This window comes from Podarcis raffonei, chromosome 5 (assembly GCF_027172205.1).
Source record: "Podarcis raffonei isolate rPodRaf1 chromosome 5, rPodRaf1.pri, whole genome shotgun sequence".
NCBI classification, from domain to species: Eukaryota; Metazoa; Chordata; class Lepidosauria; order Squamata; family Lacertidae; genus Podarcis; species Podarcis raffonei.
The window spans coordinates 128,145-147,326 of record NC_070606.1 but is presented as its reverse complement, the minus strand read 5'-3'; the positions used below and the strand labels follow the sequence as shown (position 1 = coordinate 147,326).

Below are 19,182 nucleotides of genomic sequence, written 5' to 3'. Positions count from 1 at the left end.
CTACATGAGAAGGGCAGGAGATCCATGCATCCTTCCCCTGCAGCCCTGGGACTCCCCCTTCTCCCCAGTACACCTCTGGCAGAATGATAGAATCATAGAATTGTAAAGTTGCAAGGGACCCATGACAGATGACCAATGTTTAAAAACCTTCAATGAAAGAGTGTCCACATTCTCCTGAGGGAGAGTGTTCCACTGTCAAATAGCTCTTGCTATCAGAAAGTTCTTCCTGAATAAAGAGAAGATTCATCAGGTACTTGCAGAGGGGAGAGACAAAAGCCACCCCTTCCCCTTTCAGGAAGAGACTTGGGAGTGTGAAGAGAATGATGGGAAAGGGGGAATGGATGGGGCAGTTGTTTAATTTTTAACTGTTTAAATGTCACTCTTGGAGTTGGGACCCGAAGGCCCTCCTGCTGGGGAAAGAAATAATGGAGAAAAGTTACTTTCTGCTTGTGACTTCTGTGCATGAGGAAATCCTGAGAGAGGCATAGGAGGCGGTGGTGCACTTGCATCCTCTGAGGATGCCAAAGCTGAGGGCTTCTGATTTCAATTAACTGCTTGTGGCCTTCAAGCAGAAGGCTTGTGAGCCCCTTGCTGGGCTCCTGTCCTGAGCTGCAAATTTTCTGTGAGGTGAGTGAGGCTGAGAGACTTAAGAGAAGTGTGACTAGCCCAAGGTCACCCAGCAGCTGCATGTGGAGGAGCGGGGAATAGAACTCGGTTCACCAGATTACGAGTCCACCACTCTTAACCACTACACCACACTGGCTCTCAGTCTTTTATATGGAAGATGCCTGATGCATATGGGGGCCTGGAAAACTTTGCCTGTAGCATTCCCAAATGCCAGCTTAACAACTGAGAGAGGAAAGTCCCTGAAACATACCAGAACTGCTTTGTTATCTTTCCACAAAATAAATATATCTATATAACACCTGTTGGTTGGATGCCACCCACAATCTCTGCTGAGGTTTGGCAAGATTCCAGGGGAGTCCCAGGCACTTACCCAGGGTCTGTGTTCCCTTGAGAATGAAGGCATGGAGGAGGCTGTTGTAGCTTTAAGAAATATGATATATTGACATATCTACACCTGAATTTGGATGGAAGGAGTCCAGATCTAACAACGTGGTCATCCAAGAGGGGTTTGTTCCCCACAGCAGTGCAGCAGTGGAGTCCAAGGCATCTCTCCCAGCCTCCCTTCAGCCATCCTGCCAAAATGGTTCTCTCCTTTGTTCTCAGCCCCCAACTCTACATATGACATCATGCTCTGCTACCCCTGTAACCTTCCAAATCTCCTGTCTCTGTTTGTACATCTGGGCAGGGGGGAAGGACAGTTATCTTGCATTACCAATGGCCCTCAGTGACCCTGCATCACTTCTTAGTAGCCCTAGCGTAGCCAGGTTGTTTTGCATAAGCTTGCCCATAATTCGTCTGCAGTTTGTATTTTCCCTTCATATTCCAAATGGATGCTTTATTTGAGATTCCTGCATTGCAAGGGGTTGGACAATAACCCTATGAATCAAAACCCTATCATTTATTATTTTCTTGGGGTTGGGGGGGTTCCCCTCTCAAATTCATAGAACACCTATATTGCCGCTAGAAGAAGTTGTTCAAGCACATGTCAGCAGGATTGCTGCTCTTGAGGGACAGGCTCATCGGACTTCCTTGAGTGGGAATTGACCTCCTGAGGGTGACATGAACATGTTCCTCATCAACAGCACCTGGAAGAGCTACCCAAAGGTAGATGTTGGTCTATGTCCCACCGTCTCCGCCCTGGCCCGCCACCTAAGGATGCCAGCTGCTGCAGCATATGGCTAGGCTGGCTAAGCAATGGACATTATGTTTATTTCAATGAACTGAATAGAGTGAAAGATTATGAGTCATGGGGGCATGGAGAGTGCGTGTATTAACAGCGCTTGGTTTATTTTTTTAGTTGCTAATACTGTTTTATAGATTATAAATGCTTTGTTAATCATATAATATGACTTTTGCTGTAATTGTAATGTTTAGCATATTTTTGTTGCCGCTTTGTTAATACACTGGTACCTCAGGTTACAAACACTTTGGGTTACAAACTCCACTAACCTGGAAGTAGTACCTTGGGTTGAGAACTTAGCCCCAGGGTGAGAACGGAAATCGCGCACCAGCGGGAAAGCGCGCCTCAGGTACCACTGTTGTGTTTTCTAGGCTGTAATTGTTTTTGCTGATGATTTGTTAGGCTGAAAGAGCTGCTCAATGCCCCAATGCTGGGTCTGAATACGAAACACTCTGAAAACTTGGGGAACCTGCAGCCCAGACCTCCTACAAACCCAAAGGAGCAGCAATCTTATCTCCTTCAGAAATGTTACTAAAAATAGCCAAACTGCATGGACAAGAGTCAATGTGAAAGCTGTGCAAACATTCTTTCTTCTCTTCTCTCCATTCTGGGAGATTAGACGACTTCCAGGTGCACACAGGACTCCAGATTCTCAGTGAGGCCAGTTTGAGAGAAGAGAACATGCTGTGGCTGGGTTGCAGTTTACTGCTGGCGGCTCTTGCAGGTACAATCCCCCCCCCCCAAATCTGGACAGTTTATCTGCCCAAGAATAGTCATGAAATGTTGGGTGAGGATGAACAAAACTGCAGTACAGAAGCTGGAATGCAAATCCACGGCCATCAATCCAGAAGAGGGCTAAGATTTCAGTGTGCAAGTAGAAGTGTTCTGGCAACAGAGGAGGGGAAGGAGAACCAGGCAGTTAAGCCAGGAAACAGAAATGCAGGAGGGCTATCACCATTGTCAGTCATACTCAGATTTAACCCACTGATATTAATGGGCATGCCTAACTTAAGTCCACTGATTTCAGTGGGACTACTCCGAGTATTACTTAGTTGGATACAACCAAAAAACCCACTCTCTACACTGACCATTCAGACTATTCACCCAGTCCCACTTTATTAAAAAAAGCTCAGTGGTGTTAGACTTACCATAGCAGCATTTGGTCAATCTGTGCTGTCCATCACTGAATTTGTTCTGTAACAGTGTGTGAAACTGACATATCCCTAAGCAACTTGGTCCCAAAGTACCATGAGACCCCAAAGTACTTACTTTCCAACGTGACCACCAAGATCTGTTGATGGGGCACTTCTGCTGGTCTCCTCACCCCAATGAACCCTGAGGTTTAGCTGGACGTCATTAGGGATTGAGCCTTTGGTGTGGCAGCCCCTGCCCTGTGGAACTCCCTGCCACCAAGAGCCATCCCTCCCTTCAGACATCTTTTGAAAACTTTAATGTTTAGAAAAGCCTTTGTAACATGAATCTTCTTTCATAGTATTGTAGAGTTGGAAGGGACCCCTAGGGTCATCTAGTTCAATCCCCTGCAATGCAGGAATCTCAACTCTGTTAACTAATTAGTATTTATTTGCATTTTAATGATGTTTTCATGCTGATTTTATTCTCATATATAATAATACACATATACAGTACATATATATGTGCAGGTTGTAAGAAAATAAATTAACAGCTCATGTCAGAATAATTAAAAGCAGTCAATTATTTGGGCTGATTGTACAAAGAGGAAATGTCACTATTATAGTGTACTATAGTTACTGTTTTGGAATAGTCTACAATAATACATTATTATCTTTCCTGTGATTTAATATCGTGGCTTTTATTTTAGCAGTATGAGTGATGGTATGTAGAACTCTGGCAGAAATTAATCAGGAACAGTTGCTAGACACACTTACTTGCAATATGAGACCAATAATTCAAAGGATTCCTATGCAGGGAGATGGAGGTGGAAAGCAGGATATGGTGGCAAAAAGTTGAGCCTTTGTTTACTAGCAGGAAGAGATTGCATGCAGCGCCCTCATCTAGCTACCGTAGTCTGGCTGACAGATGCCATGGGATAGGCTGGATGCCATTTCCTGAGTTCACGAGGCCACATTGCATTTTAGCATGTTCCTAACCAGTGAAAAAGTCTTGATTTTCCCCTCTACCAATTATATATTGAGCTGTTGCAGCTGCTGAGAAGTTGGTTGGTAGTGCCAAGTACCAACAAGATTCTGTGCCGTGGCAAGTCTCCCTCCAGTCAGTGCACCATGTCTGCAGTGGGGCCCTCATCAGCCAAGAATGGGTGTTGTCCTCAGCTCAGTGCAGCAGGAGGTGGGTATAAGCCTGCTTCACACCCTTTGCACACAATCTGTCTCCCACAGGGAATAAAGTCCATTCTCTGCTGTTGGCTGCTCTGTTCTCATTTGAAATAGGAGGGCAACTTGTGCATTTGACTGCCTGCCTACAAGAATCCTTGAGGGTGAGCAAGGAATCTTTCAACCCAGGCTGAGGCAGAAAAACTCTAGGGAGAACACTATTGACCCACCTGCTCTTCTTCCAGCAGCCCAGACCACATGGAGGTCTGGCTTGGCCTACAAGTCCCTGAGACTCCTCCTAAGGAGAAGCAACAGGTCATTGCTGCTGCCAAGCTGGTCCCTCATAAGCAGTTCAACAATTACACACTGGACTATGACATCATGCTCATCAAGCTTGCACAACCAGCTGTCCTGGGTGAGCTAGTGCAGCCCATCAGTTTGCCCAGCCAATGTGCCATAGCTGGGACCCAGTGCCTGGCTTCAGAATGGATCAGCAGCAACTGTGAGTACAGAGAGGGTGGTGCTGAGAGACTAACCAGGACCAGCAACAACTGTGACAGACTGGAGCAGGGGGCTGCTGGAAGATGCCCCTCTTCGTGGCCATGGGGGATTATGGTTGGGATGCGCAAGGGGGCACTGAAGTTCCTTAGTGATGCATGGGATAAATGACACCATGCAAAAAAGGGAAGGGTAGATGAACGGCAAATGGTGGGAGGGAGGCACCAACAATTCATTGTACTATGATAGATTCATGGCAGGTGGCAGTGCCCCCTTGAAGCAGAAAGAGCTCAAGGAGAGAGGGGTGAGGCCTGAGCATAAGAGTCTCCCTCCTGCCTTGCCCCAGGCAGCTGCTCAGGATCAACATATTTTGGGCTTACAGCTGATGGAACAGACAACCTTCTGCAGTGCTCCTACCTTCCAGTCACATCTGATGCCACGTGCAACAATGTCTACCCAGGACGGTTCACTGACAGGATGCTTTGTGCTGGACAGCTGGACAGCAGCCAAGATGCCTGCAAGGTGAGGCTCTTCTCTTTTTACTGGCAAGTCCAGTGATTGGGGTGGGTGGGTGGGTGGGGAGCAAACAAGCAGAGGCATACCTTGACTCCCTTGTGATCTTGGCCAGAAGCTGTACCAGTACATCTGAAGCTGGGAGAGACCATGGACCAGAAACTCCAAAAGTTTGCTTTCTGCCTATGATTTTCTCCATGACCATCAGGACTGCTCTTCTTCGTCTCCCCCTCCCTCTCTTCCTGCAACTCTCACCTGCTGTCTCTATCTTTCTTCTATCCAAGCGCCACTTGGCACTCCACTCACAGTTCCAATAGCACCACTGGCCAACCTGGGAGATGGTCCTGCAGGGCTGATGAGATGGGTGCCTAGAGTAGCCTGCATGCCTTGCCTGGCCTCCCAGATGGGCATGTGTGCTCCTAGCCACTCCAAGCCATGGGTGAGAGGTGCGGTTTTGGTGGCCCCCTGAGCCTGCACTTTTTGGTGGGAGGTAAGGTTGTATAAGGTAAAGGTAAAGGTACCCCTGCCCGTACGGGCCAGTCTTGACAGACTCTAGGGTTGTGCGCCCATCTCACTCAAGAGGCCGAGGGCCAGCGCTGTCCGGAGACACTTCCGGGTCACATGGCCAGCGTGACAAAGCTGCATCTGGCGAGCCAGAGCAGCACACAGAAACGCCGTTTACCTTCCCGCCAGTAAGCGGTCCCTATTTATCTACTTGCACCTGGGGGTGCTTTCGAACTGCTAGGTTGGCAGGCGTAAGGTTGTATAGGTGTCCCTGATTTTGAGTTCAGTAACATGGTCTAATTATGTGCATCCACACACCATATAGATGAATGCTTCCCTTCAGACTAGAGCTGTCTCCAACCAATTCACTCACAAGCACAAGCATGCTCCATAGGCAGGCTAGTAGCTACTGGCCGAACATTAACCAGAACTAAACAACAAAGCATAATATATTTGAAAAGTACAATGAAAAGGCATGTGCCAAATCCTCCCCATATCAAAGTTAAATAGCATTTATGTTTTTCCTACATTCTTGAGAGGGCCAGAGGGGCTGTAAGCGCAAGTGCACACCCACCCCAACAGGGGAAGGGAAATTCTCCAGCTGCAAGAGCCAACCTCTTGGGACCACTCAGGAGGTACTTGTGGCTGGGGAAAGCCTCACACAGCTCCCTCTCTCCTGTTGCAGGCAGTGCTCCAGGGCCTGAGAGTTCAAATAACGACAGTGAGAAATTGCCATGATTTGATCCTGTCCCCTGGAGAGTCCCAAAGCTGTTGTCTATGTCTTAGGGAGATGTTGGCAGCCCCCTGGTGTGTGAAGAAGCCCTCCAAGGACTGCTGTCCTGGAAGAAAAGCTGCAGTGAAGAGAACCGGCTGGGGCTGTACACCAAGGTCTGCATCTTTGAAGACTGGATCCACTACACAATTGCCAACAACTGAAGAGCAATAAAGCCAGATTGAGCTCTGACCTGGTATCTCGCTGCTCTGAGAGAGACCCTGTGATCTGGCACCACCAGCAATGCAATGACTATACAGGCCTGGCTACTGTGGAAGAGAAGGCTTCTAGGAAGTCTACCCCCCAGTCTGCCCACCACCAGAGGGGTCATGGCTGAGGCAAGGGAGCAGAATCGAATGATTTGCTCCCTCACTCCTCAGCTTCCGGCACACCTCCTGGAATGGCTTGATTTCACATTATGGTAGATGTTGGTTAGGTTTTACCATGTAGGTGAGGGAATATATTAACTATATTTTATTCCTCCACAAACCTGGCCAACAGACAAAACATCAGCTTATCGCTTGTGTTTAGAAGCACAGTGCTGAGCATCTTAAACAGTAAAAACAAAAGCCTTTAGGCTGATCTCCCACTTCTGTTACCCTGTTTATTATAGAAACAGGCTACCGACTGAAAAGTATGGCTAAAACATATAGTTTACTCACAGTCAAGCACCTGTCCTTACCAACAACAGCAGTAAAAATAAATGCAGGTAAAATACTTGTATTTACAGTGAAAGCAGCCTCAGGCATGAGCCTGATGCTGGAGCAAGCAGATACAAGTCTTCTCCCATTGGCTGGTTGAAGAGAGAGAGAGAGAGAGAAGGAACAGAAAATACTTCTTTGCTTCTTCCCTCCTGAAATATACTCAGAGTCGCAAAGTGATTTCATGCTCTTTATTCAGCTCATAGTGGTGAGGAGGAATGAATGAAAGTCCCCTCAAAGTATCTGCTTTATATACATTATTTACACAATGGGCTGCACATGATTGGCTAATTCCGGAATTCTACTGTAAGCCAATCAGGTTGTGGATTCACTTCTATCTGGAGCATGATTGGATAGTTCCTGCCAACCAATCATACTGCTGCATTGTACTAGGACCAATCAGACTGCTGCATTCTGAATCCTATTGTTCTAGCACCAATCAGACTGCTGCCTTTTGGATCCTATTGTTCTAGGACCAATCAGACTGCTGCAGTTTGGATCCTATTCAACTCAGTACATAACACCCCTCCCCTCTAAGTTCCAGTCCTGCCCGGGAGGTCGCATTCATAGTCCTCGAGGTACGCCGGCGGCCTACGTGTGCGTTGCGGCCTGGGGTGTTCCCAGGTTCTGGCTCGTGTTCCAAGGATGCTGGCTGTGATGGGGCTGTTTGGTCTGGCGCAACCGGCTCGCTCAGTCGTGGTTCTGGTTCCGGTGTCCTTTCGGCCTTGCAGGTCCTCTCTGTATTTACTGATTCTCCCTCTCCTGCTGGCCCCTCGTGCTCTATGGGCCTCACTGCCCCTCTGTTCCCTTGGGACTCCTCTGCCCTTTCCTCCTCCTGGTTTTCTCCCAGGAATCGTCGCCGTATCTGGTCGCAGTGGCGGCGCCAGCATTGCCCCCCATCCGTTAGCACCTCATACGACATGGGGCCAGTGATCCTGGTGACTGTGGCGGGTACCCATGCTGGGCCTGCCCCAAAATTCTTTGCGTACACTGGGTCCTGAGCCTCGAAGGTCCGGGGGTTCTTGCCTTCCCCCACCCCTACCTCATCCTGAGCTCTATCGGGGTGAAGGCGGTCCAATCTGATTGCAAGGCGCCGACCCATTAGTAGTTCAGCGGGGCTCCAGCCAGTTGTTGAGCTGGGGGTGCTGTGCTGTGCTAGAAGGAATGTGGCAAGGCGGTACTCCCAATCCCCTTGCGTCATGTGGCGAAGGGTGTCCTTGGTGGTCCGCACCATGCGTTCTGCTTGGCCATTGGTGGCAGGGTGGAATGGCGCCGAACGGATGTGGCGGATGGTGTTCTGCGCTGTGAAGGTTTGGAATTCTCCTGACGTAAATGCAGTCCCGTTGTCTGAGACGAGAGTGTCAGGGAGCCCGTGGGTTGCAAACAGCCTGCGTAGTACCCGGATGGCTGCGGACGTAGAAGTGGACGGTACCAGTGCGACTTCCAGCCATTTGGTGTAGGAGTCCACCACTATGAAGAATGTTTTCCCCTGAAAGGGGCCAGCGAAGTCCACATGCAGGCGTGACCATGGTGCTCGGGTAGACTCCCAGGACTGGACTGGGGCCCTTGGGGGATCTGGGTGGGATTCTTGGCAGGCTTGGCAGTGTTTGACCCAGGCCTCTATCTCTCCGTCGATCCCCAGCCACCACACATAACTCCTGGCAAGGGCCTTCATTCTTACTACCCCTGGGTGTGTCTTGTGTAGGGCTGTGAGGACCCTTTTGCGGAGGGGCTGGGGAACAACGACCCTGCTTCCCCATATCAGGCACCCCTTGTGGGCCGACAGTTCATGTTTGCGGGTTGTGTAGCCGGCTAATTCTGGCCCGGGGCTGCTGCTGGGCCATCCCTTCCACACCAAGTCCAGGACCCGGGAGATGACCCTATCTTTCTTGGAATGGTGTGCAACTTCTTGTGCCTGAATGGGGCGGTCGGGAAGCAGCTCCAGGCTCATAACCTCTTGTGCAGGTGCTGGGTCGGGGCCTGTTTCCGGTAGTGGTAGCCTGCTGAGGGTGTCCGCATGGCCCATCACCTTCCCCGGACGGTGAATCAGTGCATACTGGTAGCTGGCAAGGAAAATTGACCACCTGAGGTCGCGAGGAGACAGCACTTGGGGGGTCTGCTTTTCAGGGGCAAACAAGCCAAGCAACGGCTTGTGGTCAGTCACCACGGTGAAGAAATCATGGAATTTTTTTACTCCCTTCACGATTGCCAGACCCTCCTTGTCGATTTGCGAGTAGTTCCGCTCGGTTGCGTTGAGTGTCTGGGAAAAGTATGCCACTGGTACCTCTCTTCCATCCGGGAGTTGGTGTCCCAGGACAGCGCCAATTCCATAGGGCAAGGCGTCGCATGCTAGCACCACCGGCAGCCTCTCGTCGAAGTGTGCCAAGACCGAGTTTGAGACAAGCAAGTCCTTGACTGCCTGGAATGCGAGGGGAGGGGGTGATGCCAGGAATCCCTTTAAGTAGAGAGTCCATTAGATTCTGGAATGTGCCTGGTGCCACGCTGACACCGAATTGCAGCCACTTTACCCTGAATGCTCCTCTGTGCGTCACAATCGTCTGTGCCTCTGCTGTGGCCTCATCTACTGGCAGCTGTTGATATGCTTGGGCCAAGTCCAGCTTGCCAAAAATTTTCGACCCAGCCAGGGTGGCAAGAACATGGCTGACCACTGGCACTGGGTATGCATGGGCCGTGAGGGCCTTGTTATGGTACATTTGTAGTCTGCGCAGATGCGGACCGTACCATTAGGCTTGACGGGTGTGACGATTGGGGTTTCCCAGGGGGCATTAGGCACCTGCTCCAGCACTCCTTGCTCCACGAGCCGGTCCAATTCCTCGTCTATACGGGGTTTCAGGGCGAACGGGACCCAGCAGGCCTTGAGCCTGACCGGTCGTACTGCGGGGTCAAGCTGTAGAGCAATGGGGGGGCCCGTATACTGTCCCAATTTCCCATCGAAAACCCCCGGAAATTCCTTGCATATGGTGTCCACGTCCACTTGTAAGCTAGTGTGGTTCACCCCGGTGACGGCTAGCCCCAGTGGTCCAAACCATGCCAATCCCAGTAAGCTAATGTAGGGGCCCTTGACCACCAGCAAGTCCAGTTGCCGCGTCCGCCCTCGGTATTGCACCCTGAAGGTCCCCACCCCATTGTGGGGACCTTACGTTTCTGGAAGTCCCGGAGGGTGAATGGGGCCGGCCTGAGTTTGGGACCCCCAGTAGGACACAGTTTCCTTAAGGTCCTTGCCGAGATTATGGATAGAGTTGAACCCGTGTCAAGCTCCATGCGGCATGGGGCCCCCTCTATCTGTACGTCAACATAAATTTTCTCTACGTTGGGGTGGGGCAACTGGTATACCTGGAAGTCCGTGAGCTCTGTCGAGTTGCCTTGGTGCATTGGGCCCCGGGACCTGGGGCTCTTGGATTGGTCATCTGATGCCTGGCGCCGGGTGGGCCGAGCCCGACACACCCGGGCGATGTGTCCCGATTTTCTGCACTGCCTGCACTCTGCGTTGCAGAAACGGCAGGTCCTCCTCTCGTGACTTTCTCCACAGCTTGCGCAGTTCCCTCCTTCTCGTCGAGGCAGCTGTGGTGTGTGGGCTGCTTGGGTGCGCTGCTGTACTCGGTGCACCTCCTCCCTGTTGGATCCTGAGTCGTCGGTGAGGTCTTCGTGGTGGACCCTCGGTTGGGACGGCTGGCTCGGCCGTGCCTCTTGCGTCGACCTCTCGGCAGCTTCTGTTGCCAGGGCCTCCTCCAGAGCAACCTGGAACGTTAGGTCCTTCTTAGCGTAGAGGCGTCGTTGCAGCTTCTCATCCTTCAGGCCACCGACGAGGCAGTCACGAAGCATGTCCTCCAGCTCTGAGAAGTTGCAGAACCGGGCAGCTTGGCGGAGAGAGGTCACAAACCCAGTTATGGTTTCCCCAGGGGCTTGCCGCTTTGCGTAGAAGGCATTTCGACGAGCCACCACCGACGGCTGTGGCGAAAAGTGCCCCTTCAGCTGTTCCATTATTATTTTGTATGGAATAGTAGTGACGTCTTCAGGCGCAAGGAGAGCCCGGGCGATTTCAAACGTCTCCTCTCTGCAGACGCTGAAGAATATTGCCCTCTTCTTGGCGTCTTCTTCATCGGTGACCCCTTTGGCTTCTAGGAGGAAGGTGAAATGGGAGGCGTACGCTTCCCAGTCTCCAGATGCTGGGTTGAACGGCGAGAAGCTGCTGTCGGTTGCCATTCTGAGTTCCTTGTGTCCCGGAGCTGAAGCCTGGATACACGGTGCAAGGCAGCGGTGCGGCAGGTGGCGGTGCTGCGGTGCTGTGTGTGGCAGTCAGCTCAGCGGGATCCCATCCTCGTCGCCAGTGAAATATACTCAGAGTCACAAAGTGATTTCATGCTTGTCAGCGCTGCCCAAGGTCCCAGCTCACACAAGACCAACGCTGCTTCTTTCTCTAGTATAAAAGTCTTTATTGAAGTTCAGTTTCACTTCCAGACGCGCAGCGCGCAACGCTACGTCTATACCTTAGACCGTCGAAGTTCCATCTGAATCTCCTCCCCCCTGACACCAGTTTAAGATTCTAGCCTTACTCCACCTCTTCCTCTGTTCCTTCCTTCTCTGGGTCCGCCTGCTAGTCGGAGTCTCAGCCCTCCTAGACTCCTCTGACGCTGAGTCCCCTGACTCTTCTCCCTCCCTCCTTCGGGCCTTTGGACCTGGCTCCCAATCCGGGTTTTCTGCTGTCCCGCGCTCCTCCACATTTGAACTTGGCGCGCGCGCGCAGCCTCCCACTTTCCTTCTGACCGTTACACTTGTGTCACTGCTCCCTCTTTCGGGGAGGCTAGCTGGACCTGGCCTTCCCTCCGTTCCCCCACTTCCTGATGGGGGCGTGGTTACCCCTGACTCATCTTCTCTCCCCGCTGGAGGAGAGGCTGATCCTGGCTCATGTGACTCTTCCCCCCCACTGTGCTCTGGTGGGTGAACTGGTCCTGATCCTCCGCTGCTCCCTTGGGAGTTCCCGCTGGTCCCTTACCAAAGGCGCCCCCTTCTGGGAATCTTCTGATTCGCTGGAGAAGCTCATGGAGTCTCTCGGGCCACTGTCATATTCCCCTACGCTCCCTTCTGATTCCTCTCCTCCGCTCTCTATTTGCTCTCTCCCCTGCGCTTCTGCTCCTGAGCCTCTGACAATGCTCTTTATTCAGCTCATAGTGGTGAGGAGGAATGAATGAATGTCCCCTCAAAGTACACAATGGGCTGCACATGATTGGCTAATTCCGGAATTCTACTGTAAGCCAATCAGGTTGTGGATTCACTTCTATCTGGAGCATGATTGGATAGTTCCTGCCAACCAATCATACTGCTGCATTGTTCTAGGACCAATCAGACTGCTGCATTCTGAATCCTATTGTTCTAGGACCAATCAGACTGCTGCCTTTTGGATCCTATTGTTCTAGGACCAATCAGACTGCTGCAGTTTGGATCCTATTCAACTCAGTACATAACACCTCCCAAGAGAGGAGGTGAAATGAAATAACACAGAGCCTTCTCTACCAATTGCATTGGTCTGAGTCCACCTAACAGCAATACTGCTCTGTGATTTTAATCCCCACACTTGCTTACTAGTAAGAAAATTCATTTTTAGATTTGATTTCTAAACTCCCACAATATTTACTCCATGGAGCAGTTTCATTAGCATCCCAGCCTTCCATGGCCTAACACAGTCAAAGCTCCATGAAAGAACCTACCACACCAGCACCCACCTAGAGCTGGCTCTGAAGTCTGCCTGTTTGTGAAGTGAGGCACTTGGGGTGCTCAGAGGCCCGACCCCTCCAACGGATGTAAGTTGCAGAGCTGCTGATTTCCATACCCCCTAAGGTACCCATCTCACACACCCCTCTGCGACGTCACTGTTTCTGCCAAGAAAGTGCCTGGTAGGTTGAGGCACAACCTCTTCAGTTCTTTGCTCTTCATCCAAACTGGCTATCAGTTGTACTTAAGGAGGCCACCCAACAGTCCCTTGCCTGAGCTAAGCCAAGCCCCCTTGCCCACCTCACCAGCTTCTTACAGACATCTCAGTTCTGTTTTCCCATCATTGCCAACCACAGACATGCCAACTGAGAGTGCCCACAAATGGCAAGTTTAGTTGAGTGTGCTCATACGCTATGTCACTGCACTGAATGGTGCCCAAAGCAGCCTGAAACAAAAACCAACTGATTATCAAAACACAGCATCCTTGGAGGTTGCTACTGCTGCTGAAAGCTCTTAACTCTGTCCCTTGATAAAAACAGGGTTATGACAGGAGGGATGCATTCCATTGTCTCTGCAGGCAGAGGCGGAGGAAGGGGGTGCGGTGTGTGTGTGCCACCCTGGGCGTCACCACTGAGGAGGGTGACAAAATGCTGGGCGGCACTCACCACGAGGCCTGCAGCATGCCCAAACCACCAGTGGTCAGGACCTCATTAGCAGGACCAGTGGTCAGGGAAGATGGACCTTGTATTCCCACAACATTGGGTGACCCAAGGTGGAGAAAGGCTGCTCTGCACTGACTGGCAACCACTCTCTATCTCACACAAGGCAGAGATACCTGGGTGCATTAGGTTCGCTGATGCGTTTGGTGCAGAAGTTTCCCCTACGCAAGTTGCTCTCTCTGTGGTCTTTGTGGTCTTTAAGAACAGGCGACAAAGTCCACGGCCAGTCCTTTGGCAAACACACAGGGCAGAAGTGAAACCAATTGAATCATCTGAAGCAAACTTAACAATAATACAAGGCTATGGCTATATGCACACTAACTTGAAATGAATTTTGTTGAGATCAATGTGACATTTTGGAACCTGGGTGAAACTATCCTGAAATGGGCAAGTCAGCATAGAAGTCTTTTTTTGTCTTTTGTCTTTACATGGAATGGCTGCAGGTCTGTCCTGCACATTTTTCTGGAAGCAAGTCCCAAATTTATGGGTTCAGGGAAAGGCCCAAAGAAAAAAATATATGCCAATCCAGGCTATTTGCTACAGAAAGGCCTTCATTTGGCACCAACACCCAAGCTAAACACTCTGTCAGTTTGCCTCAGATTCTAATTGTAGGCTTCAGAGATCCCCAAGGGTCATCCAGCCCACCCCCTGCAATGCAGGAAGTACACTTTGATGGCAACTGACACTCACTCACTGTTGCTCATGAGCACCAGAAGCAGGTGTTGTCCCCTTCCAACGAAAACCCAATCTGTTTTTGGAGATCTGCACACACCTCCTCAGGTTGGGCAGGTGGCCATGTTTCCATTTCACTATTTCATGAAAAGTATGTGTTGCTTGATTGTAGAACAAAAAACCTCAAAGCAGTTTACAAAACCAGCAAAAGCACAGGCAAGCGCAGCAAAATCCTTGGCAGTGAGCATGGGGGGCAGGGGGCACTGTGGGATTTTCACATGAGTAAATGCAGGACGGGATGCCAGTATGGCCGAGAAGCATAGCTCTTGCAGGGGGACCTCCATGGACAGATGCAACCTAGCAGGGAATGGGCTAGGTTGGGGAGGGGGGGGCGAGCGAAGACCAGAAGCTTAACGCTGTGATGCAGCAGCAGCAGCAAAAAAGGCGAATGCTCTTCTCGGCTGCCTCCACAGAAGTCCAGTGTGCAGATCCAGGGCCCAAATCCTGGAGAGTCAGTGTTCAAGTTCAGAGGCAAGAGCATTTATGTTGCAGGCAAATCCTCACTGGTATCTGCAAGGGGGGCTGGGAGAGACCCTCACCATGCCATCTGAAGAAGAAGAAGAAGAAGAAGAAGAAGAAGAAGAAGAAGAAGAAGAAGAAGAAGAGTTTGGATTTGATATCCTGCCTTTCACTCCCTTTAAGGAGTCTCAAAGCGGCTAACATTCTCCTTTCCCTTCCTCCCCCACAACAAACACTCTGTGAGGTGAGTGGGGCTGAGAGACTTCAGAGAAATGTGACTGGCCCAAGGTCACCCAGCAGCTGCATGTGGAGGAGCGGAGACGCGAACCCGGTTCCCCAGATTACGAGACTATCGCTCTTAACCACTACAGCACACTGGCTCTGAAGCCCTGGAGAGCAGCAGCCAGTCAGTGTAGAGGTGGTGTGGCATAGTGGTAAGAGCAGTGTTTCTCAAACTTGGGTCCAGACAACAGCTGGGAAGAAACAGTGGATCAGAATGTCGGTCTAGGGCCCGGGAGGCTGGGGTTCAAATTCCTGTCTGGCCATGAAGCTCACTGGGTGACCTCGGGCCAGTCACTCACTCTCAGCCTGACCTCCCTTGCAGGGCTTTTGTGAAGACAGAATGAGCAGGAGTGGCAGAGCCTAGGAAAAGGGACGGGCCGCCTGTCGTTCTCTCACTTTAGCCTGGGGTCTGATGCCGTAGCTGGTGAAGGCATACTGGCAATGCAGCAGCCCCAGGTGGGTGATCAGGAGCCGGCAGTAAGCTGTGAGGAAATGCCAGTAGAGAGCTTGGTCCAGAAACCAGATCTCAGAATGCGGGGTGACAACTGGAAGAGAGAAGAGAGACTGCAGGATGAGAAGAACAGACCACCCCACCTTTCAAGGGGGCCTAGGGATGACGAACTGGGCCTCGGTGCTTTCTGCAAAGGATAAAGGCGTTTCCAAGGGAAATTCATCCTCTGAGGCCCTTCTTCGGGTGCCTCCTCCCCGAGAGGAGGGTGGCTACACAAGAACAGGCCTTTTCTGCAGTGGCCCCCCATTTGTGGAAGGCTCTCTCCAGGAGGCTCGCCTGGCACCTTCGCGACCTATCTGTAGGCGTCAGCGAAAATGTTCCTCTTCAACCCAGCCTTTGGCTGATTGACACCTGATATCTTTCTAATTATGTTGGGTGGGGGGATGCTTGTTTTTCTTCTTATTTTTATTATGCATTTTGTGTTTTTTATATTGCAGTTTTAGGTGGTAAACCGCCCTGAGATTTGTGGATGAAGAACGGTATGCAAATTTTAATAATAATAATAATAATAATAATAATAATAATGGGGAAAGATGAAAGCCAGGCATAGCTTGCTTCAGGAAGACTTCATCACAGGCCATGATAGAGAACAGCCTTTGTCAACCTGGTGCCCTCCAGTTGTTTTGGACTATCCGTCCAAAGCCCATCAGTCTCAGCCAGCACAACTGTATGGTGCGAGGAACAGTAGTCCTGCCCTATTCCATGACGGGGACTCAGAGAAATAAGAGGGGCTGAAGACCTATAGGGAGTGGGGAATGGGGCAATCCGTCATCCAGGAATGGCCCTACTGCAGCTAGGGAACCTGACAAAGCTGGTAAAAGGCACTGCTAGCTCCCTGACACTTTCCATTAGCTCTTGCTAACATTGGATGAATTTGCAAGTCACAAGAAATAGTTGATGCAAATGAGCAGCAGTTTCTCTCTGGCGTGCATTCTTCCCCCACCTCCTTTCCTCCCCAGACTTTTCCTTCTGGTTTTCCCTTGGCAACCCTTTCCTGTTTTGTGGGGGCAGTGGGGCGTCTTGCAGTAGGACCCCCTCCTAAAGTGGCTCTCTGCTATCAGCCTAGCTTCCTTCCGGGCTTGAGAATCTCCGCAGCCAGTTATTTCCTCCCAGCCTAACCTGCCTCACAGGGTCGTTGTGATGACAAAATGTGGGAGAAGTTAATGACGTGCCCCATCTTGGGCTCCTCAGAGCAAAGGTGGGATATCAATGTAATGAACAAAAATGCTCCAGGGCTACTTTTTTATTGCATTTTTATCCCACCTTTCCCTTCAAGGTGGTTCTCTCCCTCCTCATTCAATCTCCACAACAGCCCTGTGAGGTAGACCAGGCTGACAGGCACTGACTGACCCCCCCACCCCATGGCCAAGTGGGGATTCGAACTCTGGTCTCCCAAGGGGCAAATTGTACAGGGAATGCGTACAATGGAATTTTATGAAAGCAAAACAGTACAGTTTAATGATTTTAAAAGGTGATCAAAATCCATATAAGAGACTGTCCTCAAAGAGTACTATTTACATGGACACCCTAAAAGCTGAGTAGAGAGTCTCTGAACAGAAGGCTGTTGTGTACCCCAATATTATCTATAAATATAGAAAAGTCTTGGAAAACTGCTTATAATGAGTACTATTTTAGGAAGACTAAGGACAGATCGTGAAGTTGAGGCTCCAATACTTTGGCCACCTCCTGAGAAGAGAAGACTCCCTGGAAAATACCCTGATGTTGGGGAAGATGGAGGGCACAAGGAGAAGGGGACGCCAGAGGACGAGATGGTGGGACAGTGTTCTGGAAGCTACCAGCATGAGGGAGGCAGTGGGAGACAGGAGTTCCTGGCGTGCTCTGGTCCAGGGGGTCACAAAGAGGCGGACATGACTAAACAACAACAACAGCAAACTAGCAGCTGGAACCTTGTCAGGAGATAGGAGGCAGATATTACCTTGGAAGGCAAGAGCTTGCTAATGAAGGGGAGTTAAAATAAGACACAGGGCAACAAGAGAATAAATGCCTTAAAAAGAAGCTTGTAAGATTTAAGATTGCTCGGAAGAGACCAAAAGGACAGAATGTACCCCCAAAGCTAATAGGGAGACCCCAACACTGAAAGAAGAGAACAGTAAGTGACTGCTCTTTAGGAAATCCTTGCGACCAAGGTCACATTCACCCAGGAAGCGAGAAAACTGGCCAACTCCGGAGGATGGAAGACCCTTTGAAGATAAGAAAGCGGCGCTGTAGAATTCCATCCTGCGTCATAAATGATGTCAGAGCAGCAGTTTTCATTGCTCCTACGTCATGAGGGGCTTGCCTTTCGAAATGGGTCCAAGGTCTGGCCTGAAGTGCATACATCGCTTCAGTCTCTCGAGATTGGAGACTAGTTGCAACTAATCAAGGGCGGCTTTCCCTCAAATCCTTGGTCATTTTGATTGGCTAAGAAATTCCATCTTCCCCCAGACCTCTGGGAGATTTGCAGCCAATGGAAGCTGTCATGCAGCGGTGAATTAATCAAGACAGAGTCTGATTTAGAAACAGAATGAGACTTGTCTTGAGAAAATAAACTTGCTCCTAAACAGCACAGCCAAAGAGCATACACAGAGTGCTCAGAGCGGCTCCTTACAGATTAACTGCGGTCCTGGGGCCACTCTGCCTTAGTTTACACAGCAGCAGCAGCAGCCCAATTCCACAGACTTCTCCTGGCTGAGACACCCTCAGGCCCACAGAGCACCTGGCGACTATTTCGAGGGATGTTTAAAACAGAAATTTGAATGTTGTTTTTCTCCTGTCCTTGTTTGTGGGCACACATGCTAAACCCTGTCTGTGGTGCCTACCCCTTTTCCCAAATGATAAAGACTCTCCTCCCTGGAAGAGAGGGGAGTGGTTGTGCGCGGGAGCCCGAGCTCCGCCCCTGGCCGGGGGCCTTAGCCCCCGCCCCTCCTCACCTGGCTGGCGCCCACGCCCACCGGAGGCAGACAACCAGGTGTCTCCAGGGGGCGTGTTTAGCAGCTTAATGCTGCGGCTCCAGCTCCGCCTCCTCCTCAGTCGTCGTCGTCCCGCAGCGAGTCGGGTTATCACCCCTCTTGGTTTCTCTAAGCCACCCCCCCCCTTCGCTTGATGTTTGGGGGAAGAAATAAGGCAGGGCTTGGGGTGGACAATTCAGGGTTTGTGATCAGGAAACCATTCCTCAGCACTGCACATTTATACGTTTAGAACCTTTGAAGGTGTGCCTTTGCCTGGTTCTTGTCATTGGCTGCATTTGCCAGTACAGGCTCCCTAAAGAAAACTGCTTTTAAACAACAACAACTGTCAGCGCTGCCCGAGGTCCCAGCTCACAGAAGACCAACGCTGCTTCGTTCTTTAGTATAAAAGTCTTTATTGAAGTTCAGTTTCACTTCCACACGCGCAGCGTGCAACGCTACGTCTCTAACCTTAGACCGCCGAAGCTCCGTCTGAATCTCCTCCCCCCTGACACCAGTTTAAGACTCTAGCCTTACTCCACCTCTTCCTCTGTTCCTTGCTCCTCTGGGTCCGCCTGCTAGTCGGGGTCTCACCCTTCCTAGACTCTTCTGACGCTGAGTCCCCTGACTCTTCCCCCTCCCTCCTTCGGGCTTTAGGACCTGGCTCCCAATCCGGGTTTTCTGCTGTCCCGCGCTCCTG

General features: G+C 50.7%; 1 protein-coding gene and 1 long non-coding RNA gene across 2 annotated transcripts; both read left to right on the top strand.

Moving 5' to 3' along the window:
- Positions 1–1,686: 1,686 nt before the first annotated feature.
- On the top strand, positions 1,687–5,301 carry LOC128413350 (serine protease 1-like). The gene is made up of 4 exons (XM_053387391.1): positions 1,687–1,804; positions 3,982–4,132; positions 4,362–4,618; positions 4,997–5,301. The coding sequence occupies exons 1-4, from the start codon at positions 1,687–1,689 to the stop codon at positions 5,170–5,172; spliced, it is 702 nt and encodes a 233-aa protein (XP_053243366.1). The 3' UTR covers positions 5,173–5,301.
- Positions 5,302–5,311: 10 nt separating this feature from the next.
- On the top strand, positions 5,312–6,595 carry LOC128413492 (uncharacterized). The gene is made up of 2 exons (XR_008330358.1): positions 5,312–5,622; positions 5,888–6,595. It is a non-coding gene; the product is annotated as an uncharacterized LOC128413492 (long non-coding RNA).
- The last annotated feature ends 12,587 nt before the right edge of the window (positions 6,596–19,182 follow it).